The sequence below is a fragment of the Pelobates fuscus genome, chromosome 7 (genome assembly GCF_036172605.1).
Source record: "Pelobates fuscus isolate aPelFus1 chromosome 7, aPelFus1.pri, whole genome shotgun sequence".
Taxonomy (NCBI): domain Eukaryota; kingdom Metazoa; phylum Chordata; class Amphibia; order Anura; family Pelobatidae; genus Pelobates; species Pelobates fuscus.
In genome coordinates this window covers 44,506,460-44,524,499 of record NC_086323.1, presented here as the reverse complement: position 1 = coordinate 44,524,499, position 18,040 = coordinate 44,506,460, and the positions used below count along the sequence as shown (strand labels likewise).

Below are 18,040 nucleotides of genomic sequence, written 5' to 3'. Positions count from 1 at the left end.
GGTGCATATAGTATCTCTTTAAGTGCAGAATACAAAATAAGAGAGATTTCTGATTGCTATTGTGTATATATTTTTTTCTTAAATAACTGTTTAGTAATTTTTTTTTTTTTTTTGCAGAGAAAATAGAGTTTGGTATTATTCATTGAACCGTGATTTGTAACAAATAGACAAGGGAACTGCACAACAGCAAAGTTGCAATAATTCTCAGTTATCTGTTTTCCCGTTTACTAGTTTTACCTAGACTCACAGTATTCTTGTCAACTCGCCACAATTCACAAGTTCGTAAATAAATCCATTGATTAGTTTGTCCCATTGTCCAATAACAGAGAACAGCAGATATATTTCCATTTGGACTAGTCGTGTTGGAGGTGTCATACATTTTTTTATCACAAAACAGCGGGGGATATTTATCAAAGCGTTCCCATTGAAATTCCCATTGTAGAAAAACGGCAATTTACGATGACATGAAAAAGAAACGTGAAACAGCACTTTACTGTCTAAAAAAGTGGCAGAAAAAAATCAAAACTCAATTCAATTGTTAAAAAATTAAAAATATATATATATATATTCACAAACTATGGGTTGAGCGCAAAAAAACAACAGATAAAAACATCTGGCAGATTTAATAAATTTTAACAAACATTTTTCCTGCAAATTAGACAAAAAAAAATGTTGGTGGCACTTTGATAAATCTCACCAGTATGTTGACTTAAAGGACCACTATAGTGCCAGGAAATCATACATGTTTTCCTGGCACTATAGTGCCCTGAGGGTGCCCCCACCCTCAGGGCCCCCCTCCCGCCGGGCTCTAAGGGGGGGACGGGGTTAAATTTACCTCTTTCTCCAGCGCTGGGCGGGGGACTCTCCTCCTCCTCGGCAGAATGCGCATGCGTGGCACGAGCATTCAGCCAGTCCATAGGAAAGCATTCTCAATGCTTTCTTATGGACGCTGGCGTCTTCTCACTGTGAAAATCACAGTGAGAAGCGCTGAAGCGCCTCTAGCGGCTGTCAATGAGACAGCCACTAGAGGCTGGATTAAACCCTATTATAAACCTGCTATGTTTATAGAAAAAAGGGTTAAACCTAGCTGGACCTGGCACCCAGACCACTTCATTAAACTGAAGTGGTCCGGGTGCCTATAGTGGTCCTTTACGTTGACAACCTGCCATCCAATTTTAGACAAAATATCCAACTTTTGTAAAATCTACAACTTCTATTTTTTATTTTTTTACACCTTCCAAGTTTGTTGACAGCAGGACAGCTCACTATACAGCAAATAAAACCCAGGTTCATCTCGGCAAGCTCAGAACCCTCCTTTTTGCATTTATCTACGGCATGATCTGGAGTTTGAGGTTTGGGATTTAAGGTCTGCTTGACCTGCTATATTCAGTGCTATTTAACAGTTTAAACATCTCTGTCTGGGATGTAGGAGTCGTCCTGACAGTCACATCAGTGATCTGAGGTTTGAGAGTGAAATGATCTGGAAAATCACTCCAGTCTTCGAGAAAAAAAAATGTCAAATGTCCTTGAATGTTTGTTGGTTCAGTGACGCCTCTTACTGTGATAAAGAAAAACAGAATTATTTAGAAAAATTGCTTTAGTTATTTATAATAAAATGTTATTTAATGACCAGCAAGGGGGTTAATTAAAGAAAGGTCTAATATTAGTAGATAAGATGAACAAATGCATATTTCATTATATTCTATTCTTAACTTCGTCAGTTATCAGAGACATATGTGTCAGATTGAATTTAATTAGGATAATTAGAGCAAGCGGTGTATTAAAAGCGCCATCAGTTTCTGTATACAGTGGAATTTGATTGAGTTTGTAATGCCCTTTAAACTTTTCTCACAAGCAAGGCTATTATTTCCTTTTATTTTATCTACGGTATTCTGCACAGTCAGCCCTTTTATATTGTGCAGAGCTGTGGGGCACACGGGTGGTTTATATATATATATATATATATATATATATATATATATATATATTAATACAAAGCATATAATTACATTAATTAAACAAAAATCTGCACACCAGTCAAGCCATAAGACTTGCTTTTCACACAGAAATCACAAATTTGCAGTGATGTTACTACCGCAAAGGATTCTGGGTGGCCATATGCAAATTAGTTTAACAATGAATCACATTTTTGCCTCATTCCATTTTAATCATGGATTCCTTTGAGTCTGTGTTTGCTGTATACAAAAGCTTTCAAACACAACTTAGGAAAAGATGCAAAGCCAGTGAACCACCATTGTTAATGCACATGATCAGCATGAGGTTGGTTACTAGTTTGCTATTGAGGCTTGGTAGTGCTTGGGAAGCAAAAACCAAAAAGGTTATGGTGGGGAAAAAATTGTGATTGAAAACCCCTTCCACCTGAAGTCTGTGGATAGTTAATACAATGTTAAACACAAATCTGCTCACCAGTCAAGCCATAAGACAGCTAGGGATAGTACTTGTAAAGTAAAATCTTCATAATTAAAGTGTTACTTCAAGCATCATAACCATTACAGCCCTGGCTCCCCTTAAACAGGACAACATATGCTTTTCAAGTTCCCATTTGTATCACAGATTCCAATTAAAGGAACGCTTTAGAGACAGGAGCACAAAAATGTATTCCTGACCCTGTAGTGTTAAAACCACCATCTAGCCCCTCCCCTCCCGGCCCTGCTTGCTCTTCAAATATAGTAACTAGTATTCGAGTCTGCAGCTGCTGCCTCTGCCCCTGTTCTGCCTGCTTGGCTGACTACATCAGAAGTAGTGGTCTGAACCAATCACAATGCTTCCCCATAGGATTGGCTGAGACTGTCAAGAAGGCAGATCAGGGACAGAGCCAGCACAAGTCAAACACAGCCCTAGCCAATGATCAACTCCTCATAGAGATGCATTGAATCAATGCATCCCAATGAGGAAAGTTCAGTGGCTCTATAGAGAGAGTGGAGACCGTGAATGTCAGTACTGCACAGTGTGCAGCACTGCCCCAGCAAGCAACTCTAGTAGCCATCTAAGGAGTGGCCACTGGAGTTATAACTAGGCTGTAATGTAAACACTGCATTTTCTCAGCAAAAAGCCTGAAGGGAATGATTCTAGTTACCAGGACAAATGCACTAAGATGTAGTTGGTCTGGTGTCTATAGTGTCCTTTTAACTAAAGCTTTGACAGTAAATTCGGCCCCAGACTAAGAATTGACTAAAACCCAGGGCTGGCGCGTGTGTCCATAAGGCGGCACAGGCAGCCGCCTTAGGGCGCACCGGCTCCGGGGGCGCAAGATTTCAGTGACCGGCAGGAGGGAAGCTCTCCCTCCTGCCAGGCCACCATCTCGACCCCCGGCGCGGCTGGTGCTGAGATCAGACGCGGCGAGGGAGCTCTAATCTCACCGCTCTGCTCCCTCACGCGCTTTCTGCTGATAGTGCGGGAGCCGGAATATGACGTCATATTCCGGCTCCCGCGGTATCAGCAGACAGCGCGCGAGGGAGTAGAGCGGTGAGATTAGAGCTCCCTCGCCGCGTCTGATTTCAGCACTGCTGCCTGCCGCCCAGCAGCCCCACTGGACACCAGGGAATGACTCCTCATCCACACCAGCTCTCCAGGTAGGGAGGCTAGGTGGAAAATATTTATTTATTAAAATAATTAGTGAATGTATGTGATGTGTATGTGTGTGAGTGTGTGTGTCTGTGTGTGACTGTGTGTGAGTGTATGTGTGTGTATGAGTGAGTGTGTGTGTATGTGTCTGTGTGTGAGTGTATGTGTGTCTGTGAGTGAGTGTCTGTGAGTGACTGTGTGTCTGTGAGTGAGTGTATATGTGACTGTGTGTGTGAGTGAGTGTGTGTCTGTGAGTGATTATGAGTGTGTGTGTGTCTGTGAGTGATTGTATGAGTGTTGCATGTGAGTGTATGAGTGTGTCAGTGTGTGTTTGAGTGTCTGTCAAATCAGTGAGAGTATCTTTGTCATTGAGTCTGTGTGTGACTATCAGTGTGTCTGTCAATGAGTGTCAATCAGTGTGTGTGTGTGTCAATGAATGAGTGTGTGTCAGATCAGTGAATCTGTGTGTTTGTCATTGAGTGTGTGTGACTGTCAGAACACTAAGGGACAGGGAAGGGAGGGGACCAATAATGGACGGGGAGAGGGGCTGGTTAAGAGGCACATAGGTGAAGATGTTATTTTTCGGGGGGGGGGGGGGGGGGGCGGGCGGAAAAATACATCTTCGCCTATGTACCCAAAAATCCTTGCACCGGCCCTGCTAAAACCTCACATCTAATCCTGGTCCTCTGATTGTTTTTAATGGTAGTGCTAAGCAGGCACTCTTATGGAAACCTAAGACACAAACCTTTTAGGACTGGAAATGTCACAGAGAGCAGGGGCCATTGGAAAAGCACTGCCCCCCACCCTTAAATATACAAACCTGGTATTCTTTTTTTTTTTATTTTTATTTTTTTTATTCTTTATTTTTGTAGTGCATATGAGAGAACAACATGCATGGGGTACCCCAACAGCAATCCACATGCTTTTTCAAACATTTATAACAATCAGGAGTAGGTTAGTTCTTGCACAATTTTATAGTTAGTATGCAGGTAATCAAGAGTGTTCACGAGTTAGCTACTTTTAAATGCGAAGTAATGGCTGAACATGTGTGATTCATAGAAAATAGACAAAACATTAATTTTAGTAAGACTATTTAAGTGTTGTTTAAAGTTTAAACAAACCTGGTATTCTATCCATAACCTGCCTTTTGTTTTGTTTTGTACAGTCTGTGAATTTATAAGGAACAGTTTTTAAGTATAGTCCAGCTACAGTGTAAGAAATACAAACATGTATTCCTAACTCTGGGATATATATTTAGGTCCCTGGCCCCCTCAGATTTGAGTAAACGAGTATTAAACTTACCTTTTCCCCATTGCTGCACCAGTTCCCGCGCAGCTGGCCACACTTCCTTGACTGAGATAATCAATCATTACGATCTTTTTCAATCCAATGCTTTCCCATAGAAGAGCATTGTGAGGCTATTGCCCATGCGTGGCAAAATGCTGCATTGTGCCAATCAGCATGGAGACTCTGAACGTAGGTGCTGCCTGAGATAGGAAACACCTCTAGTGGCTGTCACTAGTAGAGATCGAATTTAACATTAATAAATGTAATATTTAAATAAAAATACTCCCCCATTTTACGCACTTAACATACCTACATAAACACACACACTCTGCATTCATTATATACACACTATACAAACACACTGCATTCACTATGCACACACTACACAAACATACACACACTACACAAACACACTGCATTCACTATACACACACACACACACACACTCTGCATTCATTATATACACACTACACAAACACACTGCATTCACTATACATGCATTCGTTATACACACACACACACACACACACGCACACTCTGCATTCATTATACACACACACTACACAAGCACACTGCATTCACTACACACACTGCATTCACTTTACACACACCACACACTACATTCACTATACACACACTACACAAACACACACACTCTGCATTCATTATATACACACTACTTAAACACTCACTGCATTCACTATACACACTACACAAACATACACTGCATCCACTATACACACTACACAAACATACACACTGCATCCACTACACAAACACACACATATATCCTTGAAAATATAACAAATTCTGACTGGCATGTATATTTTGTGCTTTTACCTTAATACAAAAATAAATAAACATGTTCAGTTAACTGTAGATTTGTGTAGAAATAGTTTATTATTTCAAAATGGTAAATGTACAGAATATCGGTAAGTTATCGACTATTGGCCTGAAAGTTCACAAATTATCGGTACCGGCTCCATCTCTAGCACTAGGCATCAATGTAAACACTGCCTTTTCTCTGAAAAGGAAGCGTTTGCATTGAAAAAAATTGCAGGGAAATGCTGTAGACACCAGAACCACAACTGTAAGCTGAAGTGGTTATGATTACTATAGTGTCCCTTTTAATACAGATTGTAACATGTATCATACACCCATCATGAATAAAATACCATTAAAGAGTATGTTTGTAGAATAATTACAATGTACTCCCTAGGTACATTCTAACTAATTGATCTGCTCCTGCAGACCACATCAATCAATGCAAACAGTTACAGTACTGGCAATCGGGCAGAACCATGTTATTTAAGATGAAGTGGGAGTTCAGATGGAAATAAAACATTTGCACTGTAATAAAAAAAAGAGGGGGGTATGGTCACAGAAATTGAAAGTTATGTGTTTTTAATTGCTGCAGATCTGCTGCTTAATTGCTGTGTATGTTAATCTTGCACGACCTGTCATCAATGTTGGTAATTTTTCATTGTAAATTTGCCTTTTCATCTGCCACAGTGGAATGGTTATCTTCCAGTAGGTTATGGGACCCAATGATGTCATCTACTCTGAATTTTAATTTATCTCTGCGTTTGCCCAAGTCGTTCAGAGATATGCTCAGAAGTGATTTTAGCCAAATCATAGTTGGAGTTCCCTCCTGAAGTCTTGTATGAGGCTCCTCATTTCATCTGTAAATACTTGTGAGTTCAGGAGAGCTGAGGCTGAAAGCGCAGGCTCTGCCATGCTGTTTAGGCCTCGTGGTGGTGTTGTCGACGGTCAATCCTCCTCGTGTGTTCTTTCAGATTTACAGGCCTTGGGCATCAGATAAGTGTTTAATTTAACCTGTGAACGCTTCACCCTTACTCCAACCGTTGGAGGAAGCCAAATGGGCACGGAAAAATGTAGAGCCTCTAGCTGTCTGTGTACATATGAGCTAAGGGCCATCACTTCATCATGGTGCAAAGCAATTATGCCTTTGCCATTTTTTCCAGCAGTCAGCTTCGGAAGGGCAAGCTTTCCAACCTTTTCATTCTTACGCACTGTGTAAATATTTTTTTTTTAATTTATGCTAGTATAAAACTTGTTAGCCATAGGTGAAATCTTTTACTCATTAATGGGAGTAGGAGATCCAGTACAATTTTTCCGTTTGTCCCCACAGAATCAGGGAAGCCTGGTGGTTCTCGTTGACTGTCATTGAATGCAAAATGCCCAAGTATAACCGGTGTTGCATTCGCTGACATATTATTCCATAGCAAGCTCGCTTTGAGGAATGCACCACTTGAAAAGCAGTCTCCCTTGAATCTTAAAGGACCGTGTCTATGCAGATACTTTGGTCAGGGGTTTAATTTTCTGGATTTTTTTTTTTTACTATGGGCATTTCTATGAGGGCACTGGGTGTTATCACTGAAATGGAGGAAACGGAGAAGCTGGTCATACCTCTTACCTCTTCATAATCACTGCAAAAAGAGGGGAAGCTAGGGCAGGGTGCTTATTCCAATAACTCCTAATCTTGGATTTTCTCACAATCCATAATTAGCACCAGCGCTCAAATCCTCCTCATTTCAGTGCTGTCAGTGGGGTGCCACATAAGCTACCTGCTGTCGGGAATGGCAGTGAGATATTGGCTGGCATACAAGTTAGTTTTCTCAGCTATAAGCTCAAACATGGCGTCCATCATAAACAGGCTAAAATCATTTTCTTGCTCACAAATATCAACTGTGATGCCAGCGGTTGCCAAAATGTTTTTTTTCAGGAGCACTTAAATTTGGTGGTACCTAGTTATGCTCAGACACAGTGCAGCATTCTGAGCGCCTGCTGATAGTTGGAGTTAAAGTGGGAGTACCATCACCAGAATGCTCGCTTAAATGCTCTACATCTGATGCAGTAAGTGTCTGTCAGATATGGCGTAAACATCCTCCGCTGTATAGAAACGGCCATGGTGACTTTCTTAATTTTGAAATTATTTTATCCCTTCCTCCTTTACACACGCTCCCCCTACACCCAAAAACCCAAAAATAAAATTAACTGATCAGCATTGAAAAGTGTTTTTCTTTTTTTTTTTTTTGTTATTAGCACTGTGATCAGCAGTGAGAGAGTTACATTTTAACACCTTTTTTACACACAGTATAAATCTGGAACTTTACCAGCAATGATCTTTCTGCCTCTCTAATCTCTGATTAATGTGAGAGAAGAGAAAGGCAGAATACAATATCACAGCCCATGATGCAAACCATGGGCTGTGACATTGTACCAGTAATCAGGGCCGCCATCAGGGGGTGACAACCATAACGGTTGTCACGGGCCCGGCGGCCCTGGGGGGCCCGGCCGCCCGGGCCCCACGTGTAGCAGCGGAACTGCGGCGCCCGCACGCTGATGGGGCCCATCGGGTGGCCTTAGGGCCACCCGATGGGCCCCATATCTTCAGGGGCCCGGTCAGCGCTGTGGCCGTGGTATAGCGCGACCGGGCCCCTTTAAAAAATAAATTGCCGCCGCAGCACAAGTGCTGCTGGGAGGAAGTGGTCACTTCCTCCCAGTTTTCACTCCGCACAGGAGGAGGGAGCGCCCGCCTGCCCGACAATGAAGAGGGAGAGCCCCGCCTGCCCGACAATGAAGAGGGAGAGCCCCGCCCGCCCGACAATGAAGAGGGAGAGCCAGCCGACTGACAGTCCCATCAGCCCCAGCCAGCCACCCTCCTGCAAAGACAAGGTAAGAAACAGGAGGGTGGCTGGAAAATGAGCTATGTGTGTGTGTGTGAATGTATGTCTGTGTGTATGTCTGTCTGTCTGTCTGTGTGTATGTCTGTCTGTGTGTATGTCTGTCTGTCTGTGTGTATGTCTGTCTGTGTGTGTCTGTGTGTATGTATGTCTGTGTGTATGTATGTCTGTCTGTATGTATGTCTGTCTGTATGTATGTCTGTCTGTATGTATGTCTGTCTGTATGTATGTCTGTCTGTGTGTATGTATGTCTGTCTGTGTGTATGTATGTCTGTTTGTGTGCATGTATGTCTGTCTGTGTTTGTATGTCTGTCTGTGTGTATGTATGTCTGTGTGTCTGTGTGTGAATGTATGTCTATCTGTATGCATGTCATTATGTGTATGAATGTCAGTGTATGTATGTATGCATGTCATTATGAATGCGTGTATGTCTGTCTGTATGCATGTATGTCTATGTGTATGCATGTCAGTGTATGTATGTCTGCATGTCATTATGAATGTGTGTCTGTATGAATGCATGTATGCCAGTATGAATGTATGTCATTATGAATGTGTGTATGTATGGATGTCAGTGTCTGTATGGATGCCAGTATGAATGTATGTCTGTATGTATGTATGCATGTATGTCTATCTGTATGCATGTCATTATGTGTGTATGAATGTCAGTGTATGTATGTCTGCATGTCAGTATGAATGTCTGTCTGTATGTCATTATGAATGTGTCTGTGTCTGTATGTCCTTATGCATGTGTGTCTGTATCTATGTTAGTATGTGTCTGTCACTATGTACGCCTGTGTGTCTGTATATGTGTGTATGTCTCAGTATTTGTGTGTCAGTATGTATGCCTATATGCGTATCAGTATGTGTGTCTGTTAGTATTTATCAGTGTGTGTGTGTGTGTGTGTGTGTGTATCTGTGTCCTTTTGTATCAGTGAATGTGTTTGTGTCTGTGTGTGTATTCCTGTGGGCGGGATTTGGAGACGGTCTCTGTGGGCGGTTTTGGAGGTGGGCCCCCAGGGGCCCAGACCCTGAGCTCAGTTAGGGGCCCCAAAATTTCTGGTGGCGGCCCTGCCAGTAATCGTGGTGTCAGGCTGTCATGTGACTCCAATCTCGATTGTCTGCTGGGAACTTCCTGACAGTCCACTCGATCAGAGGCAGCGAGGGGACTGCCCTCCACCCAAGCCAGGAAGTTAGGAAGTGCTATTACACCATAATGTTGTGAAAGCCCGTGCTGTACAGGACATAATGACACCTCCTAATGGCGCGAAGAGGTTAAGTCGGCAACCAGTGAATGTTTACAACATTCTTCAGTACTCAACGTTCCATGCACATGCAATCTTTGATATATTTTTTTTTCTTTGTGTTTTCTTCCCAAGATTGAGTCACCTTGTGGACCATCTGCTTGTCATGACAGACTATGAAATGTTTTGTTATAATGTTCGCCATTCTGTGATCCAAATGGTTACATTCCTGATAAACCTCTCTGTTAACACAAATACAGTATTAAACTATTGCTTTTCTTTTCCAGGCCCTTAAGCTGAGAGAGATGTGTAACTGTCCAGCTCTCCCACTGCCTGACCCAAGAATAATTTTTGACCAGAGTGTGAAAGTCTTCCTCAAATCCTATGGGGGACAGTGAACCGAACTTGGTAAAAGGAGACCTTGTGCCAATCCCAGTGGATGATAGTCTCACTAGCTTCAACGGTCAAAGACATGTATGGATTATGCAATACATTAAAACTGTCTGATTTGATTGTAAAAAAAAAAAAAAAAACATGCTATAGTTTTTTTTTTTGTGAATTAAATTTTATTCAGATTTTCAAGAATAAATTTGCAAATAACAATAAAGGTAAACGTCTCAAGTGTGGTTCAGTGAAACACGCAGGTTTCCAACAACTGGCAGACACATGTAATAAGGCACATTGTTAGCGATTCTGAGGTGTCGGTAAAGTAATGCAGAGAAACGCGCAGGTTTCCAGGTCGGAACATGTGTAGTTGAGCATTTAATGGCATACCTGTGGTCTGCTGTATCCTGGTCCGGCTGCGCGGCCCGCAAGTCCACCCGGGAAGGGGGGGGGGAGGGGGGGAGAGGGGGGGGGGGGGATGAAAAATGGGGGGGGGGGGGGGATCCCTCAGCGTTTGAGAAAGCGTCCTCCCTTCCCTTTAGGTTTATGTGGTCCTTCGTCTCTGTCAGGGTCAGAATTGTCGAGTTAACGTCTGTCAGTGGTAGCTTTATGTATGACGTGCGCTGTCTTGTCGGTCTTTCCTTGTCACCCCTACCCATCGTCTCGGGTCATGTCCCTTCTGATGTCTACTCAGTCTGTGATAAGCGTCTGGAAGTCAGGTTTCGTCGTGGTCAGTATCCAGTGTGTCCAGGTCGTCATATACGACTGTTCCCTCCCCTCTGCGTGTGAGGTGAGTTCCTCTAGTGCCCTTAGCTCTTCCATGCGCTTAAACCAGGTCGACACAGGTGGTGGGGTCTTTTGTTTCCAGTATAAGGGAATGAGACTCTTGGCTGTATTTAAGATCCTGATCGTTAGGGATTTTTTGTAAGCTGAGCTACGGGTGGAGGTGTGGTGCAGGAGAAAGGCTGCTGGGTCTAAGTGGGGGGGAGTATCAGAAAATTTGGTGATGATCGTGTGGATCGCTGCCCAGTAGGGTCGTATCAGGGGGCACGTCCACCAGATATGGAAGAGAGTGCCTAGGGCTTTCTCACATCTCCAACAGTTGTTGGTGGCGGTTGGGTCGTAGGAATGGGTGGCCAGTGGCGTGCGGTACCAGCGAGACAGTACCTTATAGGCCGTTTCTTGTATGCCGCTGGATGTTGAACAGTGAAGGGACAGGGTACAGATCTTTTCCCATTGGGCTGGCGAGAGTGTAATTCCCAGGTCGGTTTCCCATTTACTCATGAAGCTCGGTGGGGGAAGTCTCTTTGCGTCCATGAGGAGGCTGTAGAGTGTGGACAGTCCCCTGGCCAGTGGGTTTGGGTCATGGCAGAGCCTTTCAAAGTCTGTGAGCGGCCTGTGGGCATGGATGTCTTTGGTGACTATTAGTAGGTAAGCGGATAGTTGTTTGTATCTAAACTGCAGCATGAACGTTGGTCTCCCCACGGGCAGCAGGGACTCAAGAGTCCGTATCGTGCCATTGGTGGTAGCGTGGCAGAGTCTGGGTAGTGAGTTTCCTAACAGTTGTTGGAACGGGCCTGCGTCTAGTCCAGGTGGGAAGGCGTCATTATGCGTCAGGGGTAAGAGTGGTGAGATGGGCGTGGTGAAGGAGGAGGGTGTCCCCACTTTGTGCCAGACCATTAAGGTTGCTCTAATTAGCGGGTGTGGGTTAGCCAGCTGTCTGCCCTGGTGGTGATCTAGCCACGGTAGGAGCCCTATTGGTCTGGATATTTGGTCTGACTCTATTTCCTTCCATAGCTTGTGGACCTCCGATTTGGACCATTCCATCACCCTCTGGAGATGGGTTGCCTTGTAATAAACCTGGAAGTCTGGGAGGGCCAGGCCGCCCTTCCGTTTTGGTAATGTGAGAGTGTCGTGTTTGACCCGTGCCTGTAGGTTGTGCCATGTGAATCTGAGTGCCATGGAGCGCAGTGTTGAGAAGTACGCCTCAGGTATGTGAATTGGCAGTGTCTGGAACAAGTAGAGCAGCCTGGGCAGGATGTTCATTTTCAACACTCCAATGCGTCCAAACCAGGAAAGGCGAACTTTAGTCCATTCCTCCAGGTCTCTACGTATTGTGGTTAGGAGGGGTTGGAAATTAGCGGTGTATATTTGTGACAGGTCTCTTGGTATGGAGGTGCCTAAGTATCTTATAGTAGTGTCAGACCATTGGAATGGGAGCGTGTGCTTCAGGGCTGCAACTCTATTGGGTGGGATCGAGACATTCAGAACCGAAGATTTGGCGAGGTTAACTTTGAAATTCGATAATTGGCCGTAGAGCTGGAACTCTGCCATAATTGCTGGCATTGATGTTTCAGGCTGAGTGACATAAAACAGCAGATCATCTGCAAAGGCAGCCACTACGTGTCTCGTCTGCCCTATCTGTATCCCTTTTATGGCTTGGTTGTCCCGGACAGAGTTAAGAAAGGGCTCCAGTGCCAGTACAAACAGCAATGGGGACAAGGGGCATCCCTGTCTTGTGCCGTTCCGGATGGGGAACGGGTTCGTGAACAGTCCGTTCACGCATACCCTTGCTGTGGGTTTGGAGTATAGTGCTCGTATCCAGCTCATCATGTGCGGGCCCAGACCTATCTCTTCCAATACCGCCAGCATGTAGCCCCAATCTATGCGGTCGAAGGCCTTCTCCGCATCTGTGGAGAGCAAGAGGAGGCCCTCCCGACTGTCTTGTGCCTTGTGGATGAGATCTAGTGTCCTGATGGTGTTGTCTCTTGCTTCTCTCTGGGGCGTGAACCCTGCCTGGTCTCTATGTATGAGATCAGGGAGGTAGGTTTGTAGTCTGCGGGCTAGTATTTTTGTGAAGAGTTTAAGGTCACAATTTAGTAGGGAGATAGGTCTGTAGCTCGCACAGAGTTCCGGGTTCTTACCTTCCTTTGGGATTAGGGAGATGTTGGCCTCTAGAGTCTGTGTGGGTAGGCTGGCTCCGTCACGTAAGGTGTTAAGGGCAGTCAAGAGATGTGGGGATAACACGTCAGCAAATTTTTTATAGTATCTAGTGGGGAGACCGTCAGGGCCCGGGCATTTGCCCAATTTCGACTCTTTTATGGCCCAGGCTAACTCGCGAGGCGTGATCGGTTCGTCAAGGGCATTCGTAGCTTCCCTGGGAAGTCGGTTATGTATGCGTGTGCGTAGGTATTGTCTAGTTTCTGGTAAGGCGTCACCTTGGCGTGGTGGCTCCCTGTCGGGGTGTATGGCATAAAGCTCCGCATAATATTCCCGTATTGCCGCCGCCATGTCTCCCGGGAGATGTTTCAGTCGCCCTTCTTTATCACGAATTTTAGGTATGTAGGATTCTGCTCTCTTTTTAGCGATCATACGGGCCAGCAAGGTCCCGCATTTGTTGGCGTGTGTGTGAAAGAAGGCTTTGGTGCGCAGGTGCGCCCTTTGGTGGTAGGCATTCATGATGGATGCCAGTTCCCTGCGTAGTGTCAGTAGCTTGGCACCATCGCTCTGGAGCCGTGTAAGTTTGTGCCTGGCTTCCACCACCTGTATCTCCGTGATTATGGTCGCCAGTCTGGCAGCCTTTGCTTTTTTCAGGGCTGCGCTTTTGGCTATGAAGTAGCCTCGTATCACGCATTTGTGGGCCTCCCACACACAGAGGGGTGTCACATCTGGGGTAACATTGTCAGTGAAGTATTGAGTAAGTGCGGTTCGGGATTCCGTGGCTACTGTTAGGTCGTTAAGTAGGGCTTCGTTCAGTCGCCAGTTGCGGCACGTCGGCTTATAGAGGGGAGACGTTAGCGTCATGGTGAGTGGTGCGTGGTCGGACCATGTTGCTGTCCCAATCGTCACAGACTTAACATCAGTCAGGTAGTAGTGTTGTAGGAAAAAGTAGTCAAGTCTGGAGTACGTCTTGTTTGGATTGGAATAGAAGGTGAAGTCTCTGTCATCAGGGTGTGTCGCTCTCCAACAGTCGGTCAGACGTTGGTCTCTAAGGGTTTTGTTGATAGTGGTCAACACATGTCTGGGTATCGTCGAGGTGCCCGTAGAGGTGTCTAGGCTCGGTTGTAGGGCCACATTTAGGTCTCCTCCCATGATCAGACAACCTTCCGTGAAGGCCATGATGGCTTTCAGTGATTTAGTCAGAAAACGGTGTTGCGCAGTGTTAGGAGCATACAGGTTGGCTAGCGTGTACGTACGGTCAGCTATCGTTCCCTTAACACATATATACCTTCCCCAGTCATCTTTCATGGTTGCTGTGGGTGTGAAATGTAGGGATTTATGAAGGAGGATGGCCGTGCCTTTGGATTTTCCTAAGGGGTTGTTGCTGAGATAGCATTGGGCGAACCGTTTGTCAGTCATTCTAGGTGTCAGACCTTCCTTGAAATGTGTCTCCTGTATGAATACTATGTGGGCTCTTTGGCTGTGAAAGTGGCGGAGCGCCTGTGATCGTTTCTCAGGTTGGTTAAGGCCCTTGGCATTAATAGAGACAATGTTGATGTCTGCTCTGGTTACCGGTTTCGGGTTCTGCATGACGGAGTACCTATGGGCTATTCTGGGAGGGGTAGTGCGGGCAGATAAATGGTGGGCCTACGGTTTGCAGTACCACTCAGGTGGTGGGTGGGTTCAGGGGAGGAGCGTGTCAGAGGTACAGGGAAAGGGTGTTACCTGGACGGGTGGTCCTTGATGAGGCCCCTTCCCGAGTCCCCACGCGGACACCGCAGCCGGACTTTGAGCGCCTAGGATTAGATACAGAGACGACACAAAAAAGAAAAGAAAAATAAAATGAACACTATGTAAACAATAAGTAAACAATGAACAATAAAACAACACTATACAAAATAATGGCTCGGGTGTAGGCCGAGGTGGAGTCGTCCCGTCCGTACTAGCGGTTCGGTCGAGTCCCCTTGCCTTTCTACCTGACACCCCGACCAGGTGGGAACGTGGCCTACTGGTTACTGAATGCCTCTCGGATATACCCGGTCTCTCTCCGGGGTCCCGGTTCAGAGAGGGGAGAGGAAAGGATAAAAAAGGAGAAAAAAAAAACGAGGTGTTTCCCCGTGGGGTCACCTACAGCGGTGACAACAAAAAGAAAGAAAAACTCCCACGTGGAAGGCCCCTCTGGCTACCCCCTACCCGCCCCGCCCAAAAAATACTCTAGCCCCTAGGTTATCTGTGATCTTGTGAGTGGGGTATCGTAAAGATTATGCATGTCGTGTGGACCAGGCTTCTAGCCTTGTGAGTCGTGTGTGCGAGCATCATGGCGTGTCTAGTTGGATGGCGTGTCGTGTTGTGGCCCTGAGCTCTGGCGTCAGGCGTGTGTGTGGTGGTTGTGTTTCCCTCCTGCCTATCCTTCCCCATGGTATATACCCATCCACTTCAATAGAGGGGGAGGATGGGCCCTCCGACAAAGACCCTATATCACCATTATTAGTAGTCACAAAATGTGCCGGTGGCACCGAGTCTCCCCGTCTCTGCGGCTCGTGGTTGGTGGTGTGGCAATGTCAGTCCCTCTATGGCAACGCAGCCGGTTAAGAGAATGTTCCCCTTCTGAGTGGCGGTCGAGGCATAGCGTGAGCCGCAGAGTCATCAAATCCCCCGTTTCAGCCCCCCACCCAAAAGTGTAACAAGAGAGGGAGACCGGCAGTTCAGTGTGGTTTGTGAGATACCTTATGGGAAGCTCCCCAGCGGGTTATTGTTCATAGGCAGGTACCTCAAACTGTGGGTCTCAAAGTCTCTTAGGAGCCGTAGAACTCAGCGGGTGTTGCCGACTGGTCGCGCCGTCTCCTGTCTAGATCTAGTTCTTCTTTGTAGCAGTGGGTCGTCTCGTGTCGGCCTCGGTGGGCCTACATAGAAGTCTAATGGGTCCGGCCAAGGCATGTTGAAAGGTGGTAACTGGAGCTCAATGGTGAGATCTTGCAGGTCCTGTTGGTTGCGTACCGGCATGGGACCATTAGGGGTGTGAGCAGTTAGGCCGGTCGGGAAAGTCCATCGGTATCTCACCTTCTGAGCCGTCAGGGCTCGAGTGAGGGGTTTCAGGGCCCTGCGGTAGCCCAATGTGGCCGGGCAGAGATCAGGAAATATCTGGATCGGGTGGTCCTCGTGGGTAATGGATCCCGCATTACGAGCCGCCTGTAGTATGTCTTCTTTGAGGGAGAAGATAGTTAAGCAGCATATAACATCTCTTGGCGGCGCTCCTTCAGGGCCTCTGGGTCTTAATGCCCTGTGTGCACGGACAAAGTCGATCAGCGTGTCCGTAGGACGGCCTAGAAGGTCGTTGAATAAGGAGGTAAGTGTGTCTGTGAGCCGGGTTGAGGGTTCTTCGCCTTCAGGTAGGCCTCGGATCCGCAGGTTGTTTCTGCGGCCCCTGTTGTCGAGGTCTTCTACATGGCGCGCCATGGCTTGTAAGTGGGCAGTGTGGCTGAGAAGCGTGGACTCCGTGGTTGTGTGGGCCACAGTGAGGTTGTCTTGTTCCTCTTCCAGCCGCGCCATGCGGTCCGCCATACCCTGCATGTCCGCTCTCATCAGTTGGAGGTCGGCCCGGATCGAGGCATGGAGGGCCGATGTGGCTTGGGTCAGATCAGCTCTGGTAGGCAGTGCTCTCAGCAGGGCCATCCAGTCTGCCGGCGGGTGTTCAGTGGGTTCTCCGCTCGCGTCGCCGACCTGGGAGTTCGGGCTCATGGATGAGGCCTCCGAGTACAGGAAGGCCTCAGTGGAGGCCTGGGAAGATGGGTCCGGCTGTGTGGTCATGTATTGCCTGACCGATGCCTGGATTGCAGGTGGGCGGGTGGCCGCTGGTTTGGGGGTACCCCCAGCCTTAGTGTGTTTCCCCATATTTGCGTTTGGGGCAGCTTTCTAACGATTTGCAGGGCGAGTACGGAGGAGCTCAGAGATTAGGCAGCCATTCCGCTCCGCTGCTAGGCCACGCCCCCCAACATGCTATAGTTTTGAGTCAAACTGAAGTGTGCCTTTTAGAAGCTCTCCGTGGAATAATGGAATTATGTCATCCTTCACCTTTTTCATGATCTTTTTGAAAATACTATATTTTCTTGCTGTTGATTTAAATAGAAGAAATATCCCCAGGCACTCAGGATGTTAAAGCCCCAGGCAGGTTTATTGGAACAGAAAGGACAGCAACGTTTCGACCTAACAGGAGATCTTTGTCTTTAGCCTGACAAAGACCTGCTGTTAGGTCGAAACGTTGCTGTCCTTTCTATTCCAATAAACCTGCCTGCGGCTTTAACATCCTGAGTGCCTGGAGATATTTCTTCTATTTGCTTAGCTGTTGTGGGATTGCTGGTCCTGCTCCATAGCACCGGGTGGCTGCATAGGGATTGAGTGCGGTTCCTGCCTACACTTCTGCAAGGTTGATTTAAAGGGACATTTTAAGCACCATAATCACTACAGCTCAGTCTAATGGATATGTTACTAGGAGTCTATGGGTGTGGTACATGTGTTTTGTCAAACCATTTAAGAGAAATTTACAAAAATGACACCTGTATCCTGCCCCATCTTCAGATGCACTGACAATACCAATATTAATTCTGTCCTAGCTGGATGTGATGATTGACTGACTGCACTGGCACCAGAAGTGGATATTCCACATTATCAATCTGGTTCCAAGCAGCTTGGAAGAACATGGACAGTGCTCATGGAATCTAAGATCATAACCAGCACACAGAGCTGTAATGGGTTCTTTAAAGGAACACTCTGGACATCATTAAAACTTAAATGCAGTTGATAGGTTTTGGCCCCAATAATATGCTGTATTTCTTTGCTTGCTTAAATCTTTGTTTTTTTGTACAAAAAAGTATGTTTTGCAGAATGCTGCATCATAAG

General features: G+C 46.1%; 1 protein-coding gene across 1 annotated transcript in view; it reads left to right on the top strand.

Annotated features, from left to right (window-relative positions):
* OMA1 (OMA1 zinc metallopeptidase) overlaps positions 1-10,342 on the top strand; it is a 92,854-nt gene extending 82,512 nt beyond the window's left edge. The window contains exon 9 of the mRNA XM_063427231.1: positions 10,108-10,342. Within this exon, the coding sequence (XP_063283301.1) occupies positions 10,108-10,218 (111 nt within the window). The 3' untranslated portion in view covers positions 10,219-10,342. The remainder of the gene's footprint in view (positions 1-10,107) is intronic.
* The last annotated feature ends 7,698 nt before the right edge of the window (positions 10,343-18,040 follow it).